At 43.3% G+C, this 27,881-nt stretch overlaps 1 protein-coding gene across 4 annotated transcripts; it reads left to right on the top strand.

Annotated features, from left to right (window-relative positions):
* Positions 1–17: 17 nt before the first annotated feature.
* On the top strand, positions 18–27,721 carry LOC105833647 (axin). Of its 4 annotated transcripts, XM_036295519.1 has the most exons (9): positions 18–371; positions 511–744; positions 21,332–21,487; positions 21,642–22,449; positions 22,838–23,002; positions 23,185–23,798; positions 23,880–24,196; positions 24,265–24,554; positions 24,639–27,721. In XM_036295519.1, exons 3-9 carry the CDS (start codon positions 21,400–21,402, stop codon positions 24,763–24,765), a joined length of 2,409 nt encoding a protein of 802 aa, XP_036151412.1. In that variant the 5' UTR covers positions 18–371; positions 511–744; positions 21,332–21,399; the 3' UTR covers positions 24,766–27,721. The 4 variants fall into 4 exon arrangements, with proteins under 4 accessions (XP_036151412.1, XP_036151413.1, XP_012530979.1 ...); XM_036295520.1 differs by lacking the exon at positions 22,838–23,002; XM_012675525.3 differs by lacking the exons at positions 18–371; positions 511–744 and adding an exon at positions 18,056–19,353.
* The last annotated feature ends 160 nt before the right edge of the window (positions 27,722–27,881 follow it).

The following is a 27,881-nucleotide window of genomic DNA, read 5'->3' as shown; positions in this document are numbered from 1 at the left end:
GAGAGTCAGCGGCCGATGGCGACGACCGCCGAGATGTGCCTGCGAAGTTACGTGGTATCGCCGTGCCGTCCTTAGTCTCGCGTCGTGCGTCTCCCCTTTCTTGTCGCGGGTCCTGTCGCTTTTCCACGCGTTTTCCGTCCCCCGTGCAAGACGCACGACGACGACAACAACAACGACGACGACGACGACGACGACAACGTGCCCATCGTCGAGTGCGTGCCCGCGAATCGTCGTGCGTGAATGCGTGTGTTCGTCCGTTAGTGTGTTGTTGGTGTTGTGTGCGCCGTGTCGAAGAAGTGCCGACCAGATCACGGTGGATCATTCGTCTGCGCCGAGCGAGGGAGGAGAGAGAGAGAGATATGCATACATAGGTAAATATACATCGAAATAAGCGTGCGAAAGAGAAAGAGAGCCGCATGCATGTGCGCGCGAGAGAAAGAATAGGGGGTTGGAGGGGGAGGGGAGAAAGGATGGAAAAGAAACGAACGAGATGTGTTGTTCGCGTTGCAGCTCACGGCGAATCGTCGCGAGTACAACGGGAGTTAACACCTCCGCGAGAGAGCATGGATCCGCCGCGGCTATCCCGCCAGTCGTCGTCGTCGTCATCGTCGTCGTCGTCGTCGCCGCCGTCGCCGCTGCCGTCGTCGTCCCCGAGTCATCATCGTCGCCGAGAAGCGGCACCGTCGTCGTCGTCGTCGTCGTCCCGGCATCGTCAGTAAACACGAGCACCGACGGATATACACAGTGAGTCATTGCTCCTTTGCTTTTCGCCCAACCGTTCGCCGCCGCCGTCTCTTTCTCCTCCTCTCCTTCCGTTTTCTGCCCTCTCGTTTTCCTCCATCTTCCCTCCTCCTCCTCCTCCTCCTCTCCCGTCTGTTCCGTCTGCCTTTTCCGCTTCTCGATTTGAGAATTTTATCGCCCGCATTTTCTCTCGGTAGCTTCTAGGACAGCTGACCTTGACCTCCGCAGGGTAACGACAATCAAGAAAGCTCTAAAAGCGCATTTTGTTTCCCTCGAGAGAGGGTTTCCGTCGGTCCACGTGTCAAGACAATACCTGACGTTCCGCCAGACGCGATAGTTGAGTTTCAGCCGTGTTTACTTTGCCGGGAAGATCCTCGAGGTTGCCTTTCGGCTTTCAGCGTTTGAACTTTTTTTTTTTACGTCCGTCTTTGACGATCGTATCGCACGATTTTACCTGGATTTCAACCCTGAGGCTCATTGCGATGTAAATCTCTTTCGCAAGTGTTCGAGCATCTGGACGCCGCGTTGGCTTTCCTCTTCTCTCTCTCTTTCTCGCTTCTCCCCTCCCCCCACTGTCATTTTTCTCCATCTTACTTTCGTTCGTTTTTCCTCGTGTAAAAAAAAATTCATAAAGACAGTTTCAGCTAGGAAAGATTTGAAAGATTTATTGAAGGATTTATTTGAGATGTACCAAACTTTTTTTTTTAAACGACACGATTCGTTACAGCATACAATCTGTTATGAATGAACATGATAAAAGTGTTTTGAGAAACACTTTGTTTACTTTCTTTGTAAGTCTACGTTAAAACTTACTAACAGTTCTTCTACCGTACGTGTTCAAAGTACTCTACTTGCTTACGTTCATTGAAATTGCTATATTGTAGTTCGAGAGTCAAAAGACATTTAAAAAGAATTGCTGTCAGAATCAGCCGCATTCGAAATACCAGCCAAGTTCTTAAATCTCCCAAGTCTAAGAATTGTTACAGGTATCTCTGTCTACGACGGAATTGCGTCCAAGTTCCTTCAGTTGTAAAGCAAATTGATCAAACACCATTTGTATTTCGTAGAAATAAAACGTTCACGCAAAATAATTATTATATACCAATGCTTAAGGACTTTTATTTGGCAAGTGACAAAACGTAAGTTATTTCACAATTATAATTATTATTCTAGTATATATAATTGATATATTTGCTGTTATAAAATTAATTTTTACATTTATTTTCATCATCAATTAATGTGCGCTTAATCAACCTCGTTATAGTTCACTTTCGATTGACCGGCAATCGTTAGTCCGAAAATTCGAGGTGGCCTCGCAAGTGTAGAGAGTCACCTGTATACTCGCCGTTATGTTTTCACCGGGAGCGAAACGCCGACGCGTTTCCTTTGAGAATTTAATTTCATTAAGGGGGTGGGCTCGAGCCGAACTCACGAATGCATAACATGGGCGTGCGGCAGACGCGCGCGTACACCAACGGGCGCAGCCGTGCGCGTTTTCTCGAGCCGCGCGTGGTGTGTAGTTTTCTGCGGCCGGTGCTTTCGTTTCGACCGGTCGCGGTGCTTTTTCTCTTCGGTGCCGCGCGCCGCCAAGCCGCGCGCTGTCGATGGCCTCCTACTCGCGCCGTATACCGGGTGCTCCGTCGGTCGCGATCGAGCGGGAGAGTTTCCCTCGGGACTTCTTTTCTTTTTTTTTTTTAATCGCGTCGCGCTGAGTTCAATCGCGTCGGCGCGACTTAAAGAGCGGCGTAATGTGGACAGAGTCGGATATTTGACATCCTTAGGATGCAGCCGCCTCTCCGTTCGGCCGACTTTGATCTACGCCGACGCTCTATCGGCGCGTCCCTCTCGCTTATTCGCCGTTACGGATCTTCGAGGTGATGTACCCTCCGTGTACCGTTTGGCTTCTCCAGCGCGCGCGGGCGCGCGCGCTCTCCGCTCGTATTTCCGGAAGCACGCGTGGCGCGACGTATCGTCTACGCGCGACAAAAGCGACGTCGCCGTCGCAGTCGACGTTGACGCGCCGCGCCGAGGGCACAAGGCAAGGATAATGATATTACGGCTTAAAGAGACGGCTTAACCTAACCGTTAGTTTATTGGCGTGAAGGAGTCGCGGAGCGTGTCTACATCAAAGCGACCGCTTTCGAGCTCTACTTTACCCTGCTCTCCCCTCTCTTCCCACTCTCCGCTGCCGCCGTCGACGTCGTCGTCGTCGTCGTCGTCGTCTCCGGCCATCACTACTCCGACTACCACCACTGACGTGGTTTCTGTCCGCTTCACAGAGGCACGTATGTGCGAGAGCGGCACCCTCGTCGGCGGAGCGCGCGCCGTGTAGCTGTGTGGCTATCTATTAACACCTATTAACATCTGAAACGGGACACGCAACTGGCGCAACAGCCATCGGTTCAACGTCGCCGAGATGCGAATCTCGCGGCGGCAACGCGCGATGACGCGGTCATTTGTCGAGAGACCGAAAGCAGGTCAGTTTCAGGTGATTTCCGACGGAGTACGAGAGAGAGAGGGAGAGAGGAGAATTTGTCGAAATTTTACTGGCAGACGTTTCAAATCCGCTCGTAAGAAACTCGCGAGTAACGGAGCTCTCGAGTAGGAAACGGCGCGCTCGGGATCAGGGTTCATTCGAAATCGAAGACACCGAGGAATCCCCGGCGCGCGAGCTATCCGGCTTTGTGAAACGCCGCGACGATTACTATTTAGCCCCGACCCGCTCCCCGGCATTCGGCCTCCTTATCCTTTTATTTAATCGCGGCGCGCGGCGGAACAACCGGCCTGTAATGGATATAACACGGGGAAATCTGCCGTGGCGGTTCACGCGAACGGAGGAGACGCGTGGCCACCCTCCGTGAAGGCGCCGGGGTGGGCGAGGGGAAGAGACAGAGAGAGAGAGAGAGAGAGGAAGGGGGAGAAACGCACGTACGGCGCGGCGGTTTGGGAATCCCCTGGAGCACGACACCCGCTGAAGCGACGACAAAGTAGGCTCTGCTAGAGCCTTCTCCTCCTCCTCTTCCTCCTGCACCTTCCACCCTCGTGGTCGCGTTTGATACCACGTGCTTCTCGTCGTCGAGATAAAAAGCGGCCGACAGCGGGGAGGGGGGGAGAATTCCTCCCCGTTCCGATATCAAAGACTCTCTCCGGCGAGGACCCGCTAAAACGATGCTCTTTGACATCACAAAGCTTCGGTGTTTTCCCCCCTCCTTCCCCGTTCCAACCTTTCTCTTTGCCCGCGGTGTATCGCCCACGCTCTCTTTCTCTCCACTTTTCTCGAGTCCGTTTCTTGTTTGCCGCAAACGCACCCGCCCGCCAAAGAAAGTGACTTACGTCGTATATACACTCGGTGCCGTCAACGTTGTCGTCCTCGTCGCCGCTATAGGCAATATTTTCTCACTGAACTCGCACCGCGGGTGTAGAAGGGGAACCCCTTTAAAGTGTCGCGGCTCCTCGACCTCGTGAGAGAGATACCGCCTTTCCTTTAATCCACTCACGAGATGCCTGTTGTGTGTGCGTGTACATGTGCGTGTGTAAACGTTCTTTTTAACTACGAGCGATCAAAAGACGTGGCGCCTCCGCGATTTCGAGATCTATATTCTCTCCTCTCTCCTACAGAGAGAGTACTCTATAAAGAGAAATGATTTAATTGTTTTTAAAATGACGTCAATCGTCGCGACACGCGGCGAATCTCGCGGGACGTGTTTGTAACGGAGACCTAACGTAAACCGGAAGTATCGGATGTGCCTATCTACGAGTCCGTGAAAGAGAAAGAGAAAGAGAGAGAGAGAAATGACGTGACGTGGTATCATCTGTCATCCGTCTCGTCTCTCTGCGTGCAATAATTGCCACTGTGTTCTGCCGACCGACCGGCTCTGTTGTTCTCCGCTGTTTGTCGGTTTCGCATTGGTTTCTCCCTCTCGCACTCGGAGTCTCTCTTTCTCCGTCTCTCTCTTTCTCTTGCCACTTCAGCTTCCACGCCGGCGTTCCGGCTGGTCGCTTTGATTCGCATATCTGTCGCAAAGCTAACCGCCGGGTGACGCCAATCGCCCGATGAATTCGAAGTGCGCTCTCGCTCGAGTGTGTTTGGCACTTCAACTTTCTGCAGCGCACAAGTTTAAAAGTTATTTAAAAATAGTTAAAGGCCAGAACTATTTTTAAAACCTATCGAGAACTGTAGAACTCTTCGAGAACTATGGGATTTCACAGTGAAAATTGATTTTTTCGAAACTTGGGGCGCCACGGAAAGTTAGCACGTCGTATCTTCAAACTTATATATTTTTTTTTTAATATTATTTTGGCAGAATTATTACTAAAGGCTATCAAGAATTGTAGTATTATTGCGGGTGTAGACAGAACTTGCAAAAAAACGGCGCTGCAAAAAATTGGGGTGCCAACTTAACACACACACACCGCTCGAGTGCTCTCTCGCTCTCGGACGAGCGAGCTCCTTCTTTCGAGAAGCGCCGATGTCGACACCGAAGGGACACCACACGACGGAGACACAATGAAACACAGGGCGTCCCGCGGCATTTTGAAAGGATATATCACGACGTCGTCGGCAACCCGCCGGCTAATTCGTTCCGACCAGAAATGTTTGGTTCCTTTGTCGATTTCCTCTTGCCGAAATCCTATCGATTTTCGGAAAAAAAATCCGAGTTACCGAAAATTTGTCGTGCTCTCAGAAGCGGAAAAAATCGTTTCATTGAAATCGCTTCACTTTCATGTCATTCACAGGCTCCTCGACGAAATTATGCATAACGATGACAATACGATGATTAATACTTCGACGTGTAGAAGACAACGTCCTCCACTCGAGGGGCATGCGGGAGTAAAATCTGTCGCAAGCGCCGCCAATAATTGAATGATGTATTTGTTACTGAACTATATTACAGTCTAATGCTGTTACTACCGGATATTACTATTAAATTTTGCTTTGTAGCCGCTCGCATTATCCTCCGCTGATTTGTGTATTCGTTTACAGTTGGACAGTTTGACACACGATTCGATTTAATAAACATTCATACAAATATTTTTTAGAAATGTTAAAGTTACACGTAAGAATCATTGAGAAATTTGTTTATTTACTTCAAAAGTAATGAAAATTAATTCGGAAGTGCTCCAACGTGCGTGAAAGATACGGGAAAAAAAAAAGAAATATAATATCTTTTCTCTCGCACTAAAGTTACTATTGTTCTGTAATAGTTCAATTGAAAAATTATTTTACGCCCCGCTGGTTCGATTGCATTACGGTGAATCTGTATTCGCGTAGCGTAAGTACAAGTAACCCCGACGATGAGATGCGAAACGTGGTACGTAAATTTTTCAGCCGCGATACCGGAAGCGACGTTCGACGGAGACTATTGCCTCTTTATCCGGCTGACTGAATCTTTTAACGTCGGTAAGAGGCAAATCTTGTCCCGCTTAAATCCCATGCAAAAGTTTCAGTGAGTTTCGCCGGTAAATCTACTCGTCTCTCTGCCTCTCTCTCTCTCTCTCTCTTTCTCTTTCTTTCCATTTTCGAACAAGTCGACGAAATCGATCAAACGGTGAAACTCGGCAAGAGACTATGCATTTTTCATTCGACGTAAGAGAAAAATCCAGCGAGATTCTGCGGGCATAATCCGGCGTTCTACGCCGTTTGTTGCACGGCGAAAATCTTAAACTGCAGTTCTCACAACGATCCCTTACCCACTCTCCCGTTAATCCCTTTGCCGTGCGACATGATGGCTTTTAGAATTTAACCCGTGGAATTGTTTTGAAAAAGGAAGAACCGCGAATCGCGATTGCGCGTACACGACTTTTGTACCCGGGCGCTCTCGCGGTTCTCGAGTTCAGAGCGCGGATTTATCCCCCGCGTATCTCGCTCCTCGGCTTCAAGAGAGGCTCCTGCTCGCTCGGGCGAGTCTCGCGCGGTGCTCTCCTGTCGTCCCCCGGGCCTCCCTCGGCCACGACGGCGATCCCGTTAACGAACGACGCCATTAAGGGCGCATTAACATATAATTTTCCGTGAGAAATTATAGGCGACTCAGCGCCGGGTTGCTTTGCACGGTGTTTATTACGCGTGTCCGCCGCATCGCGCGGCGCGAGAGCTAGCGGGCCCAGGACGAGAAAAAGAGAAGGAGAAGGACAAAGATAAAAAAGGAAGGACTGGGAGAGAAAGAGAGAGAGAGAGAGGGGGAGGGAGCAGGAGCGCCGCACCGGCGTCCGGAGTCGATTGGCGGTGGTGAAGGAGAGAACGTCGGATCGTGATGGGACTAACGCGGGGGATGAAGGGGGAAGAGGAGGAAGAGAAGGAGACGCAGAGGTTTTAAATCGCGTGATGTGTTAGTGCATTCATGCGAATCCACATCTTGCGGAGGGGGCGCGAAGGGGGGGCCAGAGGAGCGCGCGTGTGTGGGATCGCGTGCGGCGGCGAGATCAAACGAACGCGCTCCGTCTCTCTTCGTCGCGCGCTCTCTCCTTCCATCTGCTCGACTCTCTCTTTCTCTCTCCTCGTCATCGTCGTCCTCGTCGCGTCGCGGCTTCTCCTTTCCCTTCTCGGTCGCGCCCGAGCTCTGGCAAACACGCTACCAAGTTTCTCACTTTTGCTCATAAGCGTTCTCTCTTTCTCTCTCTCCTCCTCGACGACAACGTCAAACTGACACCGGTTCTCTCTCGTCCTTTGCCTTCTCTGCCCTCTCCTCTTGCCCGGCGAGGAGGAGCTCCAGGCCGCCGTCGCAGGCGCGATTCCATTATTATCGCCGATAGTTTAATTTCCATTAATTGCCGGGCACGCGGGTTTCCCATGGACTCTCCGCAAGATTAAAACGCTAACCCTTTTTAACACCGGTATTCTATCTGAGAAATTTGCCTGCACGAGCGAATCGCTGAATTCTGGAAACGATCGATTCTGAAAGCATTAGCGCTCTTCGAATTAAAAAGCTCTGAATAAAATTTAATGTAACTTTTTAAAAAGATATTTTTTTTTTATGTTTGATCACAGAACATATATACTTACGATTAAACGTATCTTGTTTTTTACATAGCGGTATTTTCTGTATAAAATTTTTTGTGTCAATTTTCTGAAAACTTTTTTTATCGAATTAAATCTTTTCGAAATGTTCAACAGTTTGAATATTATTTTTAACATACATATATACATATTCATTATTCAATTATGGAAGCGTGCAAGATCCTTGCAATTAAAGGAATAACATAATAAAAATATATAACGTTACAAAAAAGTAAAGCAAATTATGTTTTAACACAATTTAGTTTGGAGCAGGTGAAATTAGCCGCCTCGCGAGTTCCGTTTTAAGAGAATTTTGTAACGTGGTCGTGTACCTGACAATCTTTTTAAATCGGTATTTACCGAAGCCGATAAGATTATTGTCGAGATGCCAACTGCTGCTGCGGTCGGGTCGCTCGACTGGGAAATGCCAAATCGCATTTCAGATGCACTTGATGCATCGATTTAAGCTGCTCGGCCAAAGGCACAGCAGCGACGGTTATTCGAATTGATTATCTTCTTCAAATCAAAATTAAGAGCCATTTTACAAGCCGAACTGATTACGATAAACTTTTTTTTTAATAACGAATAATGTGAGACACTTTATAGCTATTTCGAAAGTATTTTGTCGAGTGTAAAAACCGATATTGCAGTCAACAAAGCAATAATAATGAAAAAAAGATTCGACGGAGAGAGACTCGAGTAGAGGGTTCTAACTTTTTATCGCGAAGAGAAATTTGGAGCATACCGACATAAACTTTTTTTCCGTCTTTCGGAACACCATACATATATATATATATATATATATATATATATATATATATATATATATATATCATTATCTTTCGAGATCGAGTGTCATCCGGGTTCTTTCGTTGACGATTCAACGTCGGCCCGGTCAAACCGCTGACACCTTTCAAGTCGCCGACTTTCTTCCCCTTACGTTTCCTCACTTTTCCGCTCTCCCTCCTCCCTCGCTTCCTTCGCCTTCGGTCTTTCTTATGTTTTCTTTGTCTTCTTACCGACTGTCACGCAAATTTGTCGCTTTATTATCACGTCGCCAAATCCGACCTTACATTCTTATTACAAATACATTCGTGCTTTGAATTTTTTTATAATATATTGGATGACGCATCGATGCAATAATCAACTTCACATCGGATCTATTTGAGGCGTTTACATTAGTCGAAACAATAAAATGTTTTTATCTAAAATAATATAACAATAATCACTATTCTTTTAAAATTATTTATTAAACGCGATAATCGGACGATAACAGTGATCGTTCACTTGACAAAAATGATTACTTGTCTCGGTCACGAAGGGCGGCTAGTAAGCCCTGTCGAAAAATCCGAGTTTCCATTTAAAGAGCTTGAAAATTTGCTCTTGTACCTGGACCCTATCACTTTTTTGTTCTACCGCTTCGTCCACTAAGACCTTTCTTTCTTATCCCTTTCTCTTTCTCTTTCTATCGAGAGAGAGAGAGAGAGAGAGAGAGAAAGAGAAAGGAGGAGGCCAGTGGCAGGAGAGGAGATCGGTCCGCTTGCGAAGGAAGATGGAGAAGACGAACAAGTGGGGGGATGCAGCCCGATAGAGAGGAGAAGAAAAAGAGAGGCATGCTGCAAGGGACAGAGCGAGAGGGAGAGACGGAGATAATGCTCGCTCTTTTCCTTGGGCTCCTACGGTCACTGTGGTTTCAGTCTCACCGTATGCGTTGCGTAGGACGCAGGTCCTACTGCTCCGCGATCTTTCGGCGTCTTCTTGTTTACCGACAAAATTCTCGGATTCTTCTCTCTGGATTATTGTTGCGGATCGTCCGTCGCGGCAACGGTGAGAGAAACGTGATCGGTGTTTCGAGTGAAGCTTCTGTTTCAAATATTTATCGTGTCTCTAGAAGAGAGAGAATACGCTAAATGCATAAAAATGCGTCGCTAGTGGATAATTACGCGTGTGTACGTGAACACTACACATAAATATTTCAAATAATTGTGTCGTTAACGTTAACAATCGACAGCTAACATCGGAAGTAGACTCAACCGATCGTTCACTGTCGTCCTTATTTACTCCAGTGATGAAAAATGATGGAAATTTTAACGCGGAAGTAGAGTCGACTTGAAGATCGGTTGATTCGTGACGAAGAGGGAAAAAGAGAGTGAGAGAGAAAGGCGGGAGACTTCGATGCCTCCGTCCGGAAAATCTCGGCGAGGATAATGCTGCTGCAGTCACTCAGGCACGATATTATTCACCGTGATATTTGATCGATAGATCGTTACGTGATTTCCGTCGAATCGTGCGGCACGATCTTCTCCACCGAAGAGAGCGGGAAGAAAACGAAACCTCGCTGTGATCCAAGGCTGGCTTGAGAATAACTTCGTGGATTTGAAAAAAAAAATAAATATTTGAAGCACATCGGAGTTTCTCAATAATCTCTGATAATAAATAGATAAAATCCGAATTTAAACGAGTGAAGGAAAAAGTGAGAAAGAGAGAGAGAGAGAGAGAGAGAGAGAGAGAGAGAGAGACCTCAATTTCAGAGAAAATTTTTTCCGTACGCGGCGATAACTTTGTGAAGGGAACACATTTGTCTTTGTGATAACTTTGTGTCTAGCGGCGAGATTATTGAGAATGGTACCGGCATTATCGGACAATTGCTGCCGGCGGTACTTCAAAAAAGGCAGGTAGAGACGAGACGTCACGACCGATAGTCATCGGCCACGCACGACCCGACGACGATAATGACGAACGGAGTCGCCTCGCTGAGCCCCCATCGCCGCGGAGTTAAGGTATTAATTGTGGTGAATTACGGGAGACCATTAATTACGCGGCGCGCCAAACCGATCATTAATCGCGACACCTATCGTGGTGAGGGGGAGGAAGGGGAGGAAGGAGCGGCCCACTTCCGCTCTGTAAATTCTCACTATTATCGCACGATACGATATCCGTGAAGCCGCGAGGAACGCGGCAAACTAATTGATAGTAAATAACTCTGATAAAACCTGACATCTCTTCCTCCTTCGCTTTCCTAGATTTCATGTTGAGGCGACACGTGTATCCCTCCACGTGCTCGAAATTTTCAGTGAAAGCGCGCGTTGAAAGGTCTTGTAAAGTGTTTGTACGTCAATCGAATATTGTACATTGAAGATGATCCGATAACGATGATTCGAAACGTCTGTATGTGTAATTATCTTGTTTATAAAATATTTTAGCACGAACACCTCGCGTTGACTTGCATGTTCCTTGATTATACTTTGATTTGTAAATTTATCTTAGTACGTTTTTGTCAAGCGCAACGTGAAATAATTCTATCGCTGGTTGTCTACTTGTTGTCACAGCTGTACTTGCGGAGAGCACGATAATGGTCGTCGATTGTACAAAATACCATTTACATGTTCAAATCGAGGTACCTCGTACCTCGTCCCCGAAAGGGAGGAGGGATGAGGGATGCATGTCTTCGCTTTAATTACCGATGTCTATTGTTCCCCGTTGTTTCTTTTGTCATCTTTTTAAATACCTACGGCGACAATGGCATCGCCCAAGATGGATCACGTAGACATTTGGAAAAACTTTGGGAGATAGGTCAGGTCAGGTAGTTGTTTGTTAAGAGAAGAAGGGAAACCGGCTTTGGCGGGGAGGGGGGGGGGGAGTAATACCGCGCTGAACGTCGTCCTTCTCGATGCCGCCACCTGGGGCGAGCGGCCCTTCAGAAGTTTCCTTTGAAAGATTTGCAGCTTGTGTAGTATCTTGGTGAGGTGATGCGCGTAAAGTCATTTGACGATAACGGTGACACACCTTTGATCGCTTCCGCCTTGTCTTCCACGCCGTCATGACTCCCTTCCCCCCCCCTCCCTCTCCGTCTCTCTGCCGCTTTACCGGTCCACATATCGGTTATCTCTTCGGCGAACATGTTCTCAGATTAGTATCGAGAAAAGGTCTCCCCCGATTTCATTCGAGGAAGACAAGAGGAATTCAAACGTTCCGCGAAATGTCACTCGCCACTTCGTTCGCGCGCATCCAGTTTAATAGATTGTTTTTCTCGCTGCGCGAATGAAATACACTCTTGCGAATATGCTAATGAGAGTTACGATAATATATGATTAGAATAAATACGAATGTTGAAGTTAATTGATAATTAGCTGCGTTACCATTATGTGTAGCGACTGAGAGTGATAAATCGTGGTCTATTAAGCGATATAATTGAATTTCCGATTGACTAATGACGACTTGTGATTTATACGATTATAATAAGCGCAACGAGAAAATAGGAGAGTACTAATGAAAGGAGTATCGTCTTTCATTTTTATTTTGTCGCCGATTCGTCAGAGTTTCAAAACTGATCCGTGCCACAAGTATACCGAAGGAAAAAAAATCTCGCGCGGTTGTCGTTGCTGGAAAGCAAATTCTAAAAAAATTCGAATCTCTATCTTAATAAAAAGAATCTATGTGTGCGTGCTCTGAAAAGGGGACCATAAGAAAGGAGGAGAAAAGTAAGCGAGGGGAGAGGGAGGGGGACTCTCGGACATGTCCCCGCTCTCTCGGGCGCGTAAAAGAGATTTCGCCGACGTTGCTCTCCGCAGAGACGAGTGGCCGAAGGGATTCTCGGAGGAACAGAGAGGAGAGGAACGACGGGATGGAGAACGAGGAGAGAAGAAAGGAAGAAAGAGAACAGGGAAGGGGGTGGGATCGCGCGGGACGCGCGCAGGGGAGGGACGGAGAGGAGCAGCAGAGGGTTAGCTGAAAGGGTTAGCTGAATGGGAGCCGTGTGTATATGCTTTCCTCGTTTGAGAAGCCTCGTATCGCCCAGGGCCGTAGGGCATCACCGCCGCACCACCGTCCTAACGCGCTCCGTGATAAACTGCTTGCATAATTATTTAACACCCGTTAAGTGTGTCTCCGCGTCGCGACGACGACGGCGGCGGCGGCGTTTTCATTGCGACGCTCGACGTTTGGCTCCGTACGACTGTATATAGGCTTAATGGTAGAGCGGTCGATTGGTTCCCTCGCCGATATTCATACGGATTCGAATCGATGGCAGAAGGTTCGATGGCACCTCCAATACAGGGTGGTCCGTGAAGCGTTGGAATTAGGATACGCATACAACAGCTAGGTATACAAGAGTAAACAAGTAGGAAAACGTATCTTAACAATCATTTATTACTTGAAGTTTCATTAAATTAAATAATACAATTTACTTAGGACAGGGGCTTACCTTCCGAGACTTTGGTCGTAAATCGAATTGCTCGTAGGTCGAATAGCACGTTTATATTTTTATATAAATGAAGCATATTGTAATAATACAAAATAATTATTTTATTAAAAAATGATAGATCTCTATTTAGGAAATGACAAAATAAAATTGTTTAATGATGATAATTCTTAATATTGAATAAATTCTTAATATATTACTATTATAAAATCAAAATCTCGCGAAACAGCACTTTATAACTGACAAAAAAATGTTTTACATGCACTGATACATGTACAGCATATTAACATGTAAATATTGTAAAAGAAAAAATTTGCTAGTCGTTTTCGGAGCCAGATTTCTCAGATTTTTTTATTTTAATTGTGCTACGAAAAACATTAATTATTACAAAATATGAAGTCGCATTATAAAAATTATACCGTTTAATAGAAGATAGTTTTTAATTTACATTCATGTTTCCAAAGTTTTTATTTTTAGCTTTTATTTAAAAAATACTATTCAAAAACAAAGTGGTATATCAGTATTTTAATTTTTCTGTAATAGTTAATTTGAATCACTAATTAACGACTTAATCAGCTTTATTATAACTCAATAGTTTATTTTTTAGTCAGTATCGATTGTAAGCTCGAAAATTCGAGATAGATTGAGGGATACTCACACAAGCGTATACACAAAAGTGCTATTTTGTTCGAAATGGGGATGCGGTACCACACGAGTTTAAATTTTCGGTTCACTAGATCGGTATTTCGATCGAGAAGCGAAGAGGACGTTTACCTGCCCGCACGAACGGCTCTTCTTAGAAACGTCTTCGTTCCGAGATGCTGCTATCTTTCGCGGAAGTTTTCCCCCGTTACGGAAAAGCTTCCATCAGATGTAATCTCGAAGCCCCTAATTCCGACGCAGCGAACATCCTTTACGATATAAAATGTACGGCATTGAAAATCATATTTGCCGAGATTACTGCTCTTAATCTCGGGACACATATCACGTTATTACACATTATCATGGTTATCAAGTGATACCTTTTATCCGGCGAGAAAAAATTCAAAATTTACGTCCCCGTTTTTCATCTCCTCGCGCCGTAAAAGCACCGCTCTATAATTAGAATTTCAAAAGCCGCGGGAAACAAGAAAAAAGAAAGAGGAAGAGAGAGAGAGAGAGAGAGAGGAAGGGAAAAGACGACGCGCGCTGTCATCAGCGGTGCGTTTCGAATTGTCGTCGATGACGAGCCTTTGCGCGCCGAACCGCGGCCACCGGACCCCCGGTTACGCACTCGGCGGACACCCGTTAGACCTCGTCGCCGCGGCGCGTCGAGGGAAGGGCCCCGGAGACTCAAGCGGCGCGGCGCAGAGCGGCTCGCCGAGCGAGTGAGCGAGCGGGCGAGTGAGGCGTTCCGAAAACCTGTAATTACGGACCCGGCGTACATCAAGCGGTGCCGCCGCCAGTCGCCAGCCGCCGGCCGCCGAGGCCTACGTCTTCCGTCTCTCTTTTTATATCCGTTTCTTTTCTCCGCCTTTCTCTTACCTCGCTCTCGCGCTTCTCCACCAGCTCTGTCCCCCCTCCCTTCTTCCCTGCCGTCCCCCTCCAGGGCTGTACCCTCACAGGGTGGCTGCTCCGAACACCGTTTCTACAAGGACACCTGTATATTTAACAGTTTGAAATTTGAAAAAAGAATTGCTTTTTATCTTTATATAATTATACATTAAAGCTTGTGATTGCATATGAACCGTTTGTAACTAATAGTTACAATTAATAATTCTCCAGTTTTTTAAATTTTGTTTTTATATATATTGTTATATGTATATACTATCTAAATAATTCTCATTGTTTGAGAATTATGTGTACAAACGACGTCTGATTTTTAATTTTCGATTCGCCTTCGACAACAGGCATAAACAAACTGATACTCATTTGGGGGTATACGAATTAAGGACTCGATACGGCGTTGATCCTCCTCTCTTCGATCTCTTTCTCTCCGCTTCTCTCCTCTTCTTCCAAAAGTACCGCCGTACCTGCGCCGAGGGCCCAACTTGCCTACACGCCCCTCCGCTCCTCTCTTTGCTTCTCTCTTTTCGCTCGCGCTTTCTCTCGCCTATGTCATTCCGTTTCTCTTCTGCTTGCTGCCTGGTACCCGGTCGTTCTGAAACCTTCCCGGTTCAGTTTGCGCGGCATTTCGAGCTCTAGTTACTCGGGCTTTCCTCGCATAATGATCGTCGCGATAATATTCCCAATTAAGAATTCGGAAAACTCTTGGAAAATTTTTATCCAAATCAAATTTATTTCACGACCTCTGTATATCGGTGGATTACGTTGCTCAAAAATCTCGGATAGTCGAATAATAAACATCACCCCAGGTCCGACACCCGTCTGAGTCCCGTCTCCCTTTTGAATAATACTGTACGGATTAATACTGCAATTTTATTATTATTACCTTTGCCGAGCGATTGCGGGCGACTGATGCGGGCTGGGGGAGATTTGTATTGGTGTATTGGTAGCAAAGACGAGACGGAGCAGAAACTCACGGTTTCCCGAGGGATTCGTTCGATCGCGGCGTACAAAAAGCCGGCGTGTCAGCGGCTGCATAGAGAGGTGTATCGCCGGATGGCCTTTAAGATTCCTCTCCGTCCGCCGATGCCTTTCTTCTTCGCTCTCTCGCTCGCTCGCTCGCTCGCTCCCTCCCTCCCTCGCTCCTTGCCTCTTCTCCCTCCTCCCCGTTCTCCCTTGTCCGCGTCTCTCGTTTTTTGAAAGAATCTTAATCGCTCGCGCCGATAAACGGCCCTCGCGAGAATCGAGAGCAAGCGAGCGACCGACCGGCGCGGCAACTAGCCGCTCTCGCTTCTAATTCTTTCCATCCACCGTCATTCCTGAAGTCTTTTAGGTCTAATTTCAATTAGCATTCGATATACGGGATATTTTAGTTTTATTATTCTCAGATATTTAATGCATATTACATGTAATAATAATTATTATTAAATATTATTATAGTAATTCATGTTCAATCCCTTCTAGGGTTTTGCCACAATTTTAATCCTATTGCTGCAAATCCCGTATATTCGTTAAATAACTAATCGTCGAGAATTCCAAAAGGTTTCCAGATCTGCTGTACATATCGTCATTAAGTTTAAGTAGGAATAAGTAGAAAAAAAAATACCGTGCTTCGCGCAGAGAATTGAAAAACCGATTGCTCGAACGCGCGGGGAAGCAACTTTGCCGCGAATCGTCACTCGAGTGGCTTCGGATGAGCAAATCATTTCGATGGCCCTCCGCGAGACGATGCTTTCAAAGCGCATTCCCGACAATCCCGTCGCAGCGCGACATCTCACACGGCAAAAAAGAGGCAAAGAGCCTCGATTCCCGTCTCTTCCCCTTCCCCCCCCTCCCCTCTTTTGCCACCTCTTCCTCCCCCGTTTCTCCCGAGAATGCTTTCTTTCGCGGGATCAACCAATCGAACGAGCGGTGCCGCGTTTCATCTTTCGAGAATCTCGCTTTACGCTTATCGTTATTAAATCCAACATTCTGCGTATTGAAATATTGCATTGCAGGGGGATGTGTTTATCTCTGGATTTTTGTCGAGTATACACGATTCTCGTTTATTTAAAGTTTCTCTATGTACAAGAACAATTTTAATAAATTATTTCTATAGGGAACTTACTACTTTTCACGGAACGGAAAGTTTTACGGAGATAAGATTCGAGGGGTCAAACGCTCGGCGCCGCGGTATTCGGCCGCGGCGGCCTTAATCCGAAGGATATCGGTGTTGACCGGAAGCCGTGCGATTTCACCGTACCTATGAATCGGAAGCCACGGAGGCATGAATTTTAATATTATTCGCGCAGGGAGGAACGAGGGAGAAACACCTCTCTCCCACGCCGAGAATTCCTCGCACGGATTCCTCGCGACGTACATAGATGACGGGAAACCAGCACACGCTTCGGCAAATCTTAATATTTCGTCGAATATGCGCGCGCGCGCGCGTCTTCTCTTTTATTATGCCTTTGTGGTATTTCGTCTCCTTCGGGATTCACGAGATCCCCCGAGACGGTGTGACGATCGCCGCCGTGTCGAAACGGACGCGATTTCACGCTGGACCAATCGCAATTTTATTGTGGAATCCGCAAACATACGTACAATATTTCTGGTAATCTTGGTAACACCATGCGCGAAATATCGAATGTATAAAATATAAGATTTTGTATCCATGTACAGAGAGAGAGAGAGAGAGAGAAAGAGAAATGTTAATTAGACTAAATTTTTTAACTAAATTAAATTTTGTCTATTCCAGTTTTTATATTTTTCAATTAACTACCTATATAAATACTTGAATTGAAATTTGTGCATATAAGTTTAAATGCATAATTTCTTGAACTGACTAAATTTTAATTGAGTTGGAAAATTTTTCAAATCAACAATATTTTTTTCTCAGTATGTATATATATATATATATATATATATATAATATATATATATATATATATATATATACACACATTTTTTAAAGAGTTTAATTTATTCAGTATCTAAATCCTGACCTCTGTTTCTTCTTTTCTGTAATGAAATGGGAACTAAGCATAAAGTGCAAACTTAAAAAAAAAACCAAAGCAGACTATCGTAGATTATCGTAGATTTTACGCCCTCAGTTTCAAAGAAAGTGCAAACCGACTTAAATTAAAATAAAAGAAAAGCAGTAAGAAACTTTTCCTCAGGTAACGATTACGTACGCGATCTCGAGCGTCGTCGCCGCCGTCGAGCCGGAAAAGGTTTAATACATTTCTAGTTCTGTAAGAGTCGACACGAGGGTTGGAGGTCATTAATGATAAAACGGAATGACGACGACGACGACGACGACGGCGACGGAGGTGTTGGCTGAGCGAAGCCCACACATACACATCCATTTCGTAATTCGTTAGCGCGCGTGAAGAGTAAACCACCGGGCGCGGCGCGAAATATAATAATTTTAATTTGCACCTTATGCACGCCTCCCCTGTCTCCCCTCAACCCTCATCTTTTTATGTCTGCCTAATGACGTTCGTCGTTGTAATTATTTCGGCCGTTAACGTATAATTAAAAGAAAGTGAACGCGCGAATTATCGGGACGACGAGACGGAACTCATCCTCATCTTCCCCGCGCGGATGATCTTCGTTAAATCTCAATTCTAATCGCTCCCGCGTTTCCTACGTGAATAAGAGGGCAAGCATTCATAATGCAAGTTTCTTTTTTCTGCCGAGATTTGGGAGGGATTTGTTGCAGTTGGCACTTAATGACGCCGATCGCCTTTTAAAATGTCACATCTGACTTTTCGACACTTCGTATTATTGTTATTACGCATTGAAAATGTAACATTAAAATTTTGAAAATCACGATTTTATGAAATCGCACGATTTGAAATTCAAACAATTCTTAGAAGTTAGAAAAATTCTTGGAAATAGCGTAATCTTTTTATCAATCATATTCTCTTGATGTTTTAACGACTTTCAGATTTTTTTAAAGAGTGACTCCGCATAATATAAAAGGTTTTCAATAAAATATCTTAGAGATTCACAAAAGAATGTCTCTTAGAATAAACGGTGTGACAAATTATCTAATAGATAAGAATTTTATTATTAAAAAGTACAAGTAAGCAATATATTTCAAATAAATCATATTTTAATGAAATCTGTATGAAAATTAGATTTTTTTAAAATATCAATTCGCAGTTTATTGTTTTGAAGTCTCGTTAGTTTTCTAACAATGATATCTGTTGATAATAATAATTCCAAACTGCATAAAAGTATGTTTGTCGAACGCGTGTTAAACTCGGAATAGCGAGTTACTTTACCTTACGAGGGAGGGACGGTAAGCGCTCCCCCGTATATTTCTCTGTCCTATCCGCGAACGATCAGAGGACGACAGATTTTTCGTCGAACCTCGAATTGTCACCGTCGCGATAGGTGGCGACACCGGCTTGATAAATTAATGCAACTCGAACTTTATTTCGAACCCGTACGTTAGTGTAGGCGATTTCGAAGGATCTCTACCGATCGATACTGTTATCGACTCGACGCATTGAACCTCGTTCGTTCCGACGGCAGGCGGCGGGGGCGACAAAAGTGTACGAGAAAAAAAAAAAAGAAATGCGATTCGGTTATGTCGCGCGTTGTCAACATAAGCGGCAATTGTGTCGTGAGGGCTGCGTCGCGCGTTTCACGAGGAGGACGAAGAAATTCCGCCGACCTTAATCGAAAGCGCCCGTCCGCCGCCGTCGTCCGTCCGAGAATGAACTCAGGGAGACTTGCGAACAATGAGATGTCCGCGGTAGTGGAGCTGATACGGCCAGGAAAGCCTCTTACGTTAATTCCTCGTGCTCGCCGTTGCTGACAAACATTTTTCTCTCCCTTTCATCAGGGGATATATCGCCGTTCCATTTTCGGCTCGAAAGAGGTATATCGAATCAACGAGAAGAATTTTCCCCGATTGTTACGTCCACTTTGAAAGCGTTGCTTCGAGTAGCGAGGGGGCAGGGGGTGGGAGAGGCACGCGATCTTCCAAGCCTCTGGCTATTCTGTTATTGACAATTGTCATTGATAGCCTAACTGTATTTTATTTTCTTTGTTTACTTACGAAGAAAAGAAAAATGTTTTAATAGGATAAAGTTATTTGGACGCAGGAGGATTTACGTTTCCAGTGCTAATAGAATCTCTGGTGCAGCAACAAATAAGAGGTGCATTTTTGAGATATTCCCTTTGAATAAAAATTAGATGTAGAAACATATAATTTTTATTCTACATTAATAATGAAATATATATGTTTATAATTGATTCTGTGTGAAAATGTTCAGTCCTTGAGATAGATAAAATGCAAAACTAGAGGGTCTTGATTCATCTCTTCAGTGCGAACAATACGAGAGAGCATTTCAGCGAGGCATTTCATCGGAAGTCAGCTTGTCGACATAGGTCACAAGGAGTCTAGACGCTATCCCTACCCTCTCTATCAGCATGGCTTCGGTCCTGGTCAGGACGCAGCCTTGATTCAGTATGCCTCCAGCAGTGCTATCGAAGCCATCGAAAGCATCCTAGGCACACTCTTCGTAATATAACAGAGATTTAGTGGTGTTTGTGGCATCGTATCTATTCACCTTTGTTAGAATCATAATAGATCCTTGTAGACTTAACAAATTTAAGGGCTGTATCTGTGTTAGTCTCGCCAACAAAATGGTATGTACTGAATTCTTCTCTTTTGATTCAGGTAAATGTGCGGTGGAGCGAGATGATTGACTATGACAGGTTTTCATTTCATATTTCTGCCTTTGTGTGAGTCAGGATCAAGTTTCCATACTCATTCAGGAGCTATACCCTCTTCCCTCTCGAACAGCCAGAACAGCCATGTGATATCGATAGCATTATGTCAAAATTATTTCATTGCAAATTGTACTCAGCTGGTGATACAAATTGATTACGCTTTGTATACTTTTGTGAATGTATAGAGAACTTTTGCACTTGTAATGAAGGTTGTGTGCTTGTGCTGTGTATATTTAATGTTTTTTAGTTTAATTTGTGCTGTGATGTGTGTCATATTAAATGTGGTGAAGGCAATTCTTGTGAATTAATTATGTATACAAGGGGCAATATCTCTCACTCAAGTGGATAGTTGTACATTTGCTGCTCGAACTGAAGTATGGCCCATATGAATCATATTTCAATGCCCTGTCATAACAAAGGAACAGGCCCTAAAGGCATAATACTCCCCCCCCCCCCCAATTGCCTTACCTTATAAACCTATTAATATTTTTTCCACTGTGTTGGAGCTCAATTTCCTGAATGGAGGAGTTAATAGAGGATATTAAACTCGCAATATGGATTTAGACATTTTTGAAACTGGCAAGAACATTCAATAGACTGTGTTATAGGTTTTGTCGATCAATACCACACAAATGGTCTGCGCAACAGACCAATAGGGGTTGTGCATATATACATGTACACGCAAAAATGCATCCCTCTGCGCAGCCTGCCAAGAGATGTCTATAGTTTCTCCGCCACGCTCCACCCTTAAAGTTCCTGACAACAGAAAAAACTCCCTTAGCTGCTTAATTGGGAGATATGACTCACCTCCAGAGCTCGATCGATCCAGCATCCCAGATTTCCCTCCTTTGTTGACATGCACCAACTCTGCTCTTTCATAGAAATATGAATATTTTGAAATCAATAGCATTTAGGTAGCATAAACTGCCATAAATGACTCATTTTTTAAATTTAAATATATTAAATGAATATACATGTATTTTTTCAAATGAGATATATGTTTTGATAAATTATTTGATTATTTCTACTTTGATACAATTTGTTTCTTCTTATCTTACGAAAATACAAAATACATAATATGTAAAATTTATATTATAAAATTTATTTATTTACTGTTTTAGGTTGGGACTAACCATGTCCAGTAAGAGGCATCGTGGGCAAAAGTCAAGCGTAGATAATAAAGTAGCACATGAAGGCCATAATAGATAGAATGAGCGCATCTCGGCAAAACGAAGCGCGTTGCTTCAATGAAAACTCTCCTAGGCCGCCAGTGCCAGGTAAAACAAAAATGACAAAAGAGTAAAAGAATTGATAATAAGAAATCATGTACACATTTTTTGGAAAAGTAGCTCTAGTTAAAGCTCATGTTCTTTAAAAACGAGATTTTTTTAATAAAATGAGAATTTATAGCAAGCTCTTTGCATGTTTTAGGAGAGGAAACTGGAAGCTATGTCAGCCGGATCCGTCCACAGAGTCCTGCTCTGACACCAAGACGCTCTTCTTTTGCGACATCGCAAGTCTCCGGCGGTGGCTGCGATGTTTCCGCGCCGCTGGGATTTGAGCCAGAGGGTTGTTGCGGAACCACTACCATGGAGAGCAATTCACCCCCTGCTTACGCACGGTGGGCGAGAAATCTGCACTCCCTGCTAGAGGATCCGGTAGGTTTGGAGCTGTTCAAGAGGTACCTAAGTCAGGAGGGACATTTGGATCCGCTCAACTTCTGGTTCGCCTGTGAGGGCCTCAAAGAACAAAAGAACATGGAGAAGATTTCGCAGTTGGTGAAGCTCATCTATCGGAGGTTTTTTCTCAAGTCGCAGCTATGTATACCGGAAGATGTGATGAAGGAGGCGGATCGGCGGGTCAAGGAAGGCCGCGCCGATGACAAGGTATTCGACATCGTGCAGCTGGAAGTGGAGCGGCTAATCAACGAAACGACATATCCCAACTTTCTTCAATCTGACGTTTACGTGCAATACGTACAATCCTGTCAGAATCCCGATTCCGGCGGTTGCCCGAGCTCCAGTTCAGGCAGTCGCGAAATGTCCATCTCCTGTGGACCGAGTTTGTTGCCCACCGTACACGAGGACAGCGAATACGTCGCCACCAGTTGTATACATACACACAATTCGCATTCGACCGGCGGAACGCCTGGGGAACTGAGATTGACCAAAGATATGCTAATGGCTACTCAACAGACAAGAGCGATGGATCTACGACCGAGACCAGAAGCGTACGCCGGGTAATGCATTTTTCATGAAATTGTCAATATATATTTTTAAAGTACCATTCGTCATCTGTACAGTATGCTTCAAATCAGCCCTGCGAATGCCTTAACAATGCTGTCGTTTTTTGTTCGTCTTTTCTTTTTGAAGCTTGATGTGATGAATCTTGCATAATTTTAATTATATTTTAAGTTTACATTTTATCATTACCCCGATTTCCGAAGCGATTGACATCGCCAAAATCGATTTGTTATTCTCCCCCTTAATAACGTTTTTGATAATTTGATAGTTTATTCGTATATGCAGAATATGCAAATTGTTTGTTTGTTTGAGAGATAACCTCAATATTTTTATTTGTCTTTTATTTAGTTGTTTTTCTTTTGCTATTTTGCGTGGCACTTATAGCATTTACTTGCAACATGGGACTAGTCCGTATCACATGCACGTATCCAGATTGCACGCACAATATTCCTCCTACAACCCAGTATCCAGACAGGATTCCGAGCTTCAGAGTTTGAGCAGTGATGCACGTACTGAAGTGGACAATGTGTCCCTCAACGACGGATCCATGTAAGTTGCCTACTTCTCGTTAATTCTACATATTGTTTGATTTTGCACCTGAAATGGAGAAGTGAAATTTCTCCAGCTTTCATTTTAATCGTCAACTTTTTCAAATTTATATTGTTTAGTATGAGATTAAATTCATATCAGCAATTACTGATCCATATATGTTTGTGATATATCATTTGCAGCGATGGGACGAGTAACAGACAGAGGAGCAAGAAGCAATACAGCAAGCAATCTAGTAGGGCAATTAAAGAATCCGCCAATATAAATCGCGAGTCCATGGCGCATCACGTTGTCCCACGGACTCAGCGTATGGCATCTCCGAAGCAGTTGTCAGCAGAACAATTCGCGGAAATGCTCACTCAGAAATTGGAGCTCCTTGCGCGAGAGCAAAAGGCCCAAGAGAAATTGGAAAAATGTTTGAATCAGGAGAACGACGTATCGATCGGTAGTGATACGTTGGTAGAAACTGGTGGGGCTCCCAAGACTCTGGGCGTTGCGCTGAAAGAAAAGCCGTCTATCGAGGAAGACAGCGATCAGGCGATTCTCGATGAGCACGTATCTCGCGTCTGGTCAGACCAGACACCGTCGAGATCTCCCGAGAGAAGGCGTCCCACTCATTCCACATTCTCGGTAGATAGTGGCAACATCCATGACTTCCCAGAGGGCAACGACCCCTCTTGGAACCTTGTTGGAACTGCCGGCTCAGTGAGTTCACTAGGCTCACATCTACCCAAATCTAAATCTGTGCCATCAGATTACGGTGATTTCCTCCACAAACAGGGTCTGCATGCTCAAGGTAAATATGATTAACAGCAACACGTGTGTACGCATTATTTACAAAGCCTGACCAACAGTAAAACGATTTTTTTTTGCACAGGCCACGACCAAAGATTCCGAAGGTCGGACATGACGAGACGATCAGCCACGAAAAAATCGATGACGGAGTTAACGGATAGCGGGGTAAGCGTAGTCAGCGATGTGCGGCCTTCCATAAATAAGGATGTTCGCCTGTTGCCTCGGTTTAAAGAAGTTGACAAGAAAGTTGACTTGAAGCACAGTAGTCGCCATGGCAAGAGGTACGGCTCGCGCAGCGGGTCCTTGGAAAGACCAAACAGAGAAACGTGGAGTATGGGAGTACCTGCCCAGCCATTTGTAGCTGATCCGGGAATGCCACCTCTGCCACCACCTCACACGGTGAATAAGAGCTCTTTTTCTTCTTTTTTTATGAATCGATATATGCGTGACGAACAACTATGTCGTAGGTTATACAATTAGAAGAGACTTGTAGAAGGCTTATGGAAGAAAATAAGACGCGTGCTAGTTGCAAACAACGACATCTCAACATTTCGAAACAGGCGTACGAGTTTCCGTCGCAAAGTCAGCCGTACGTCCAGTCGAATCAGTCTACTTTGAGGAAACCGAAGCAGGATGATTTCACCACTGTTGTGTTCAGTTTCTGTGACGAGCAATTTCCTTATAGGACAAAAATTCCTGGTCACAATGTCACGTTGAAGCAATTCAAGGAGTACCTTCCGAAGAAAGGGAGTTATCGGTAATGCATTGTGTTAATTGTTCGACATACCAAATAATTTTGTGAATCTTTTAATTATATATATTTTTAATTATACTTTTTTAGATACTTTTTCAAAACGGAGTGCGAAGACTTAGATACGAAAGTCATACAAGAAGAGATAACGGACGATGCCGAGATTCTGCCACTATGGGAGGGCAAAGTGATGGCGCAAGTTAAGGCGCTCGAGTAATAGACTGAATAAAAAACCGAGCGCGCGAAATGCGCGTATTCTGACCAAGTGCCGCAATAAATATTATTTAAGAGATCCGCCACTAAGCCGGCAAACCGACGCGCTCGGTGTTTATACATATATACATATTAACGCTTGTCACGCGGCCTCTTTCTCATAATTGCCTAAGAAAATAGTTTTAATGTTATTATCGATGAAAAAGAAAACTATCGTCAAGCAATATTGTTTCGCGTGTGAACGTTGTGGACAAATTAAAAAAAAAAAATGGCCTCACGTCAAATACTGTTTGTCGAATAATCCTCGACCTCATAGAAACCTCGTAGGTTTTGTTTATTAATACGATCAAACAGTAATTATTTTATTAGGTTTTTTTCCATTCAGATCGATATCGGATCACATGTTTTCTAGCCTCACTGATAGGACGAAACACTAATTTTATCTTGACAATTATTTAACCGGGAATTAGACCAGAACCATATATATACATACATTGTGAGTTTATTTAAGCTAGAGAAACAAAAAAAGAGAACTGCATTCTTTATGTGAAATATCTCAACAAATACGTTTTACACGCGATTGACAGTTCGCGCGACAGCGCTTTATTGTACATAATTAGCATATAATGTTTTTGATGACAATGTTATGCGTTTTGTCGGTACGGTTTTTGCCAGATGAAATTATACTATTATAATTTTATCTGGCACAGTATCACGGGGTTTGAGCGAAAACGGCCACAACATGTCGAAAAAGCGAATACATTGCGACCGACTAAACAATTTCTTCCTCTCGAAGACTTCCCATAGTTCTCCACATAACTGTACAAAGATCCGCGTAGTTGATCGCCTTAGTAAGGTCTGCGTAGGCACTAGACTTACATAGAAGATGATAATTATTACAAATTAGCATTTAAGAAAATATATTACGTATATTTTACGTAAATACGAGACATCACTTCGTACATATATGTAATATATGTAATATATTTTACATATGCGCGAAACATGAAATTGGAAAGAAATTACGAATCATGTTTTTTTTTTTCCCCATTGTGCCACTACCGTCACCGTTGCATCAATCCGTCAATCTTCAATATTATGAAATAAGTTCACCAAACGTAAATAGCCTAATAAAAGGGGCGATATTTATAGTATGTGTCGACACGCAGTTGGCATCGGGACGGCAAAGACCGATGGAGGAAAGAAGGAAGATTATTAGCGTTTAGATTGTAATAACGTTTGTATCAGGTGCGGAAATATGTGCCTTTTTAGTGCAGTAAGGTCGAAATATAAGTCTAAGAGAGATGGTTAAGAGATATTTATGAATTGTGCAGTACGGGGGCCCAATCCTGATAGAAAAAAAATATCGTGTCTGATATTAAATTCCACAAGAATTTATGTATCTATGCTGAAAAAGTCTAGTAATAACTACCAACTGTATTTTTGTTTAGATTAATACGATATTTAGCAAATATTACCAAACAAGTTAAAAGTAATATAACCAACCGTTTGGTATACTAATCACTGAATATTTAGAAAATTAAAATTGACATTTTGTTGAGTTTGATTATATTAATCGATATCGATATTCAATAATACATGGACACGTGGGTACTGATCTACCAAATTGTTTGAATAAATATTTTGTATCGTAAGAAAATCGTTTCCTTGGTATATTTTTATCACATATGAAGAACATATACAATATATATATATATTTTAACACTATAATAGTGCGAGGCACTGTAATCAAATAGCAAAACGGTTTATATAAAATTTTTTACTTTTACTTTAGTAGTGTAACGCAGCATATTATTGCTATGTGCATGATATGCATGTGTATCGCAGATTTGGTTTCCACTGTGCAAGTTATCTTGATCCAATTGTAAAACTATGCTCTCCATATAAAAATGCAGCATTTCGACAAGAATTTAATCTTCGACTTTCTATAAAAATACTGTCAATGTATGTAAGACAAAAAAATGTCAGTGCAAATTTAAAATAATTTAAATTTTAAAAAAATTAAATTAAATGTAACACTTTACAAATATTCGACAGTTGCAAGCCACAAATGAGACTAGATCTTTATAAGCTACAATCCAATATAATTTATACAAAATAAGATTGAAAATTTTCACGGAAACATTACAAATTTTCCTAATATGTGCATAATGAGTACCCAGTGCCCGGATATTGACATATGTCAGGTAACTGAACATTTAATGTGAAATTATTGAAGCTTTAGTTCATTTAGGCTTGATTATTATTACTAGACTTTTTTTTAATGATACAAATTTATTGATATCAAGTCTTGTTTTTTTTATTCTTCGTCTATTAAAACCAATTGTTACGCTTCATTTAACTTTCAGTTATAGAAACCTGAATTACTCAAATTTTTTAAAATTTTTACGCGCGTGAAAATATGCGAGGATTTAAACGTCTCGCATTAAAATGTTCGATTGTATATTCTAATAAAGATCGCAGTAGTGTAAGAATGTACCTAATCTATTTCATTTCTCGATTTATAAGAGAAAGAAGCTGTAGAAAAACGCGAGTTCTTTTACTGAAGAAAAAAGAAAACTCGAGACTGAAAAAATTAAATTATAACACATAATTGTTACATTATGTATAATATAAACTTGCGAAAAATACCAGATGACCATCGATCGATGATTCGACTTTATAATTTGCCGGAGCTCGCTTCTTACGCGTGATTCCCGTGAGAAAATCGATAAAAAAAAACAATGACATATGTACCATTTATTTGTAAATTCGATCGCGTAAATTCGATGCCTTTGAAAATCGATACTGAAGGCAACGTATGCAATCGACATTTTTAATTGTATGTAACTGATCATTAAAATATCACGAACGTTAAAGTGTTCCTGTACCTAATTAATTATTAACGATTATTATTGTATATCAAAAATAATGAGAATAATAACGCAATTTTCACTGGATTAAATGAATTATACTATTGTACAAACACACGCACACACACATATTTAAGGCATCTTCCTATAATCCTGCACCTTCGTCGAGTAACGAGCATGATTAAATTTAGATAAACTTTTCTATTGAAATACTAATTTTTATGCGTTACCATCCACATTTGACAAT

Source organism: Monomorium pharaonis, chromosome 1, assembly GCF_013373865.1.
Source record: "Monomorium pharaonis isolate MP-MQ-018 chromosome 1, ASM1337386v2, whole genome shotgun sequence".
NCBI classification, from domain to species: Eukaryota; Metazoa; Arthropoda; class Insecta; order Hymenoptera; family Formicidae; genus Monomorium; species Monomorium pharaonis.
The sequence above is the reverse complement of the archived record's forward strand: the minus strand, read 5'-3'. Positions and strand labels throughout refer to the sequence as shown.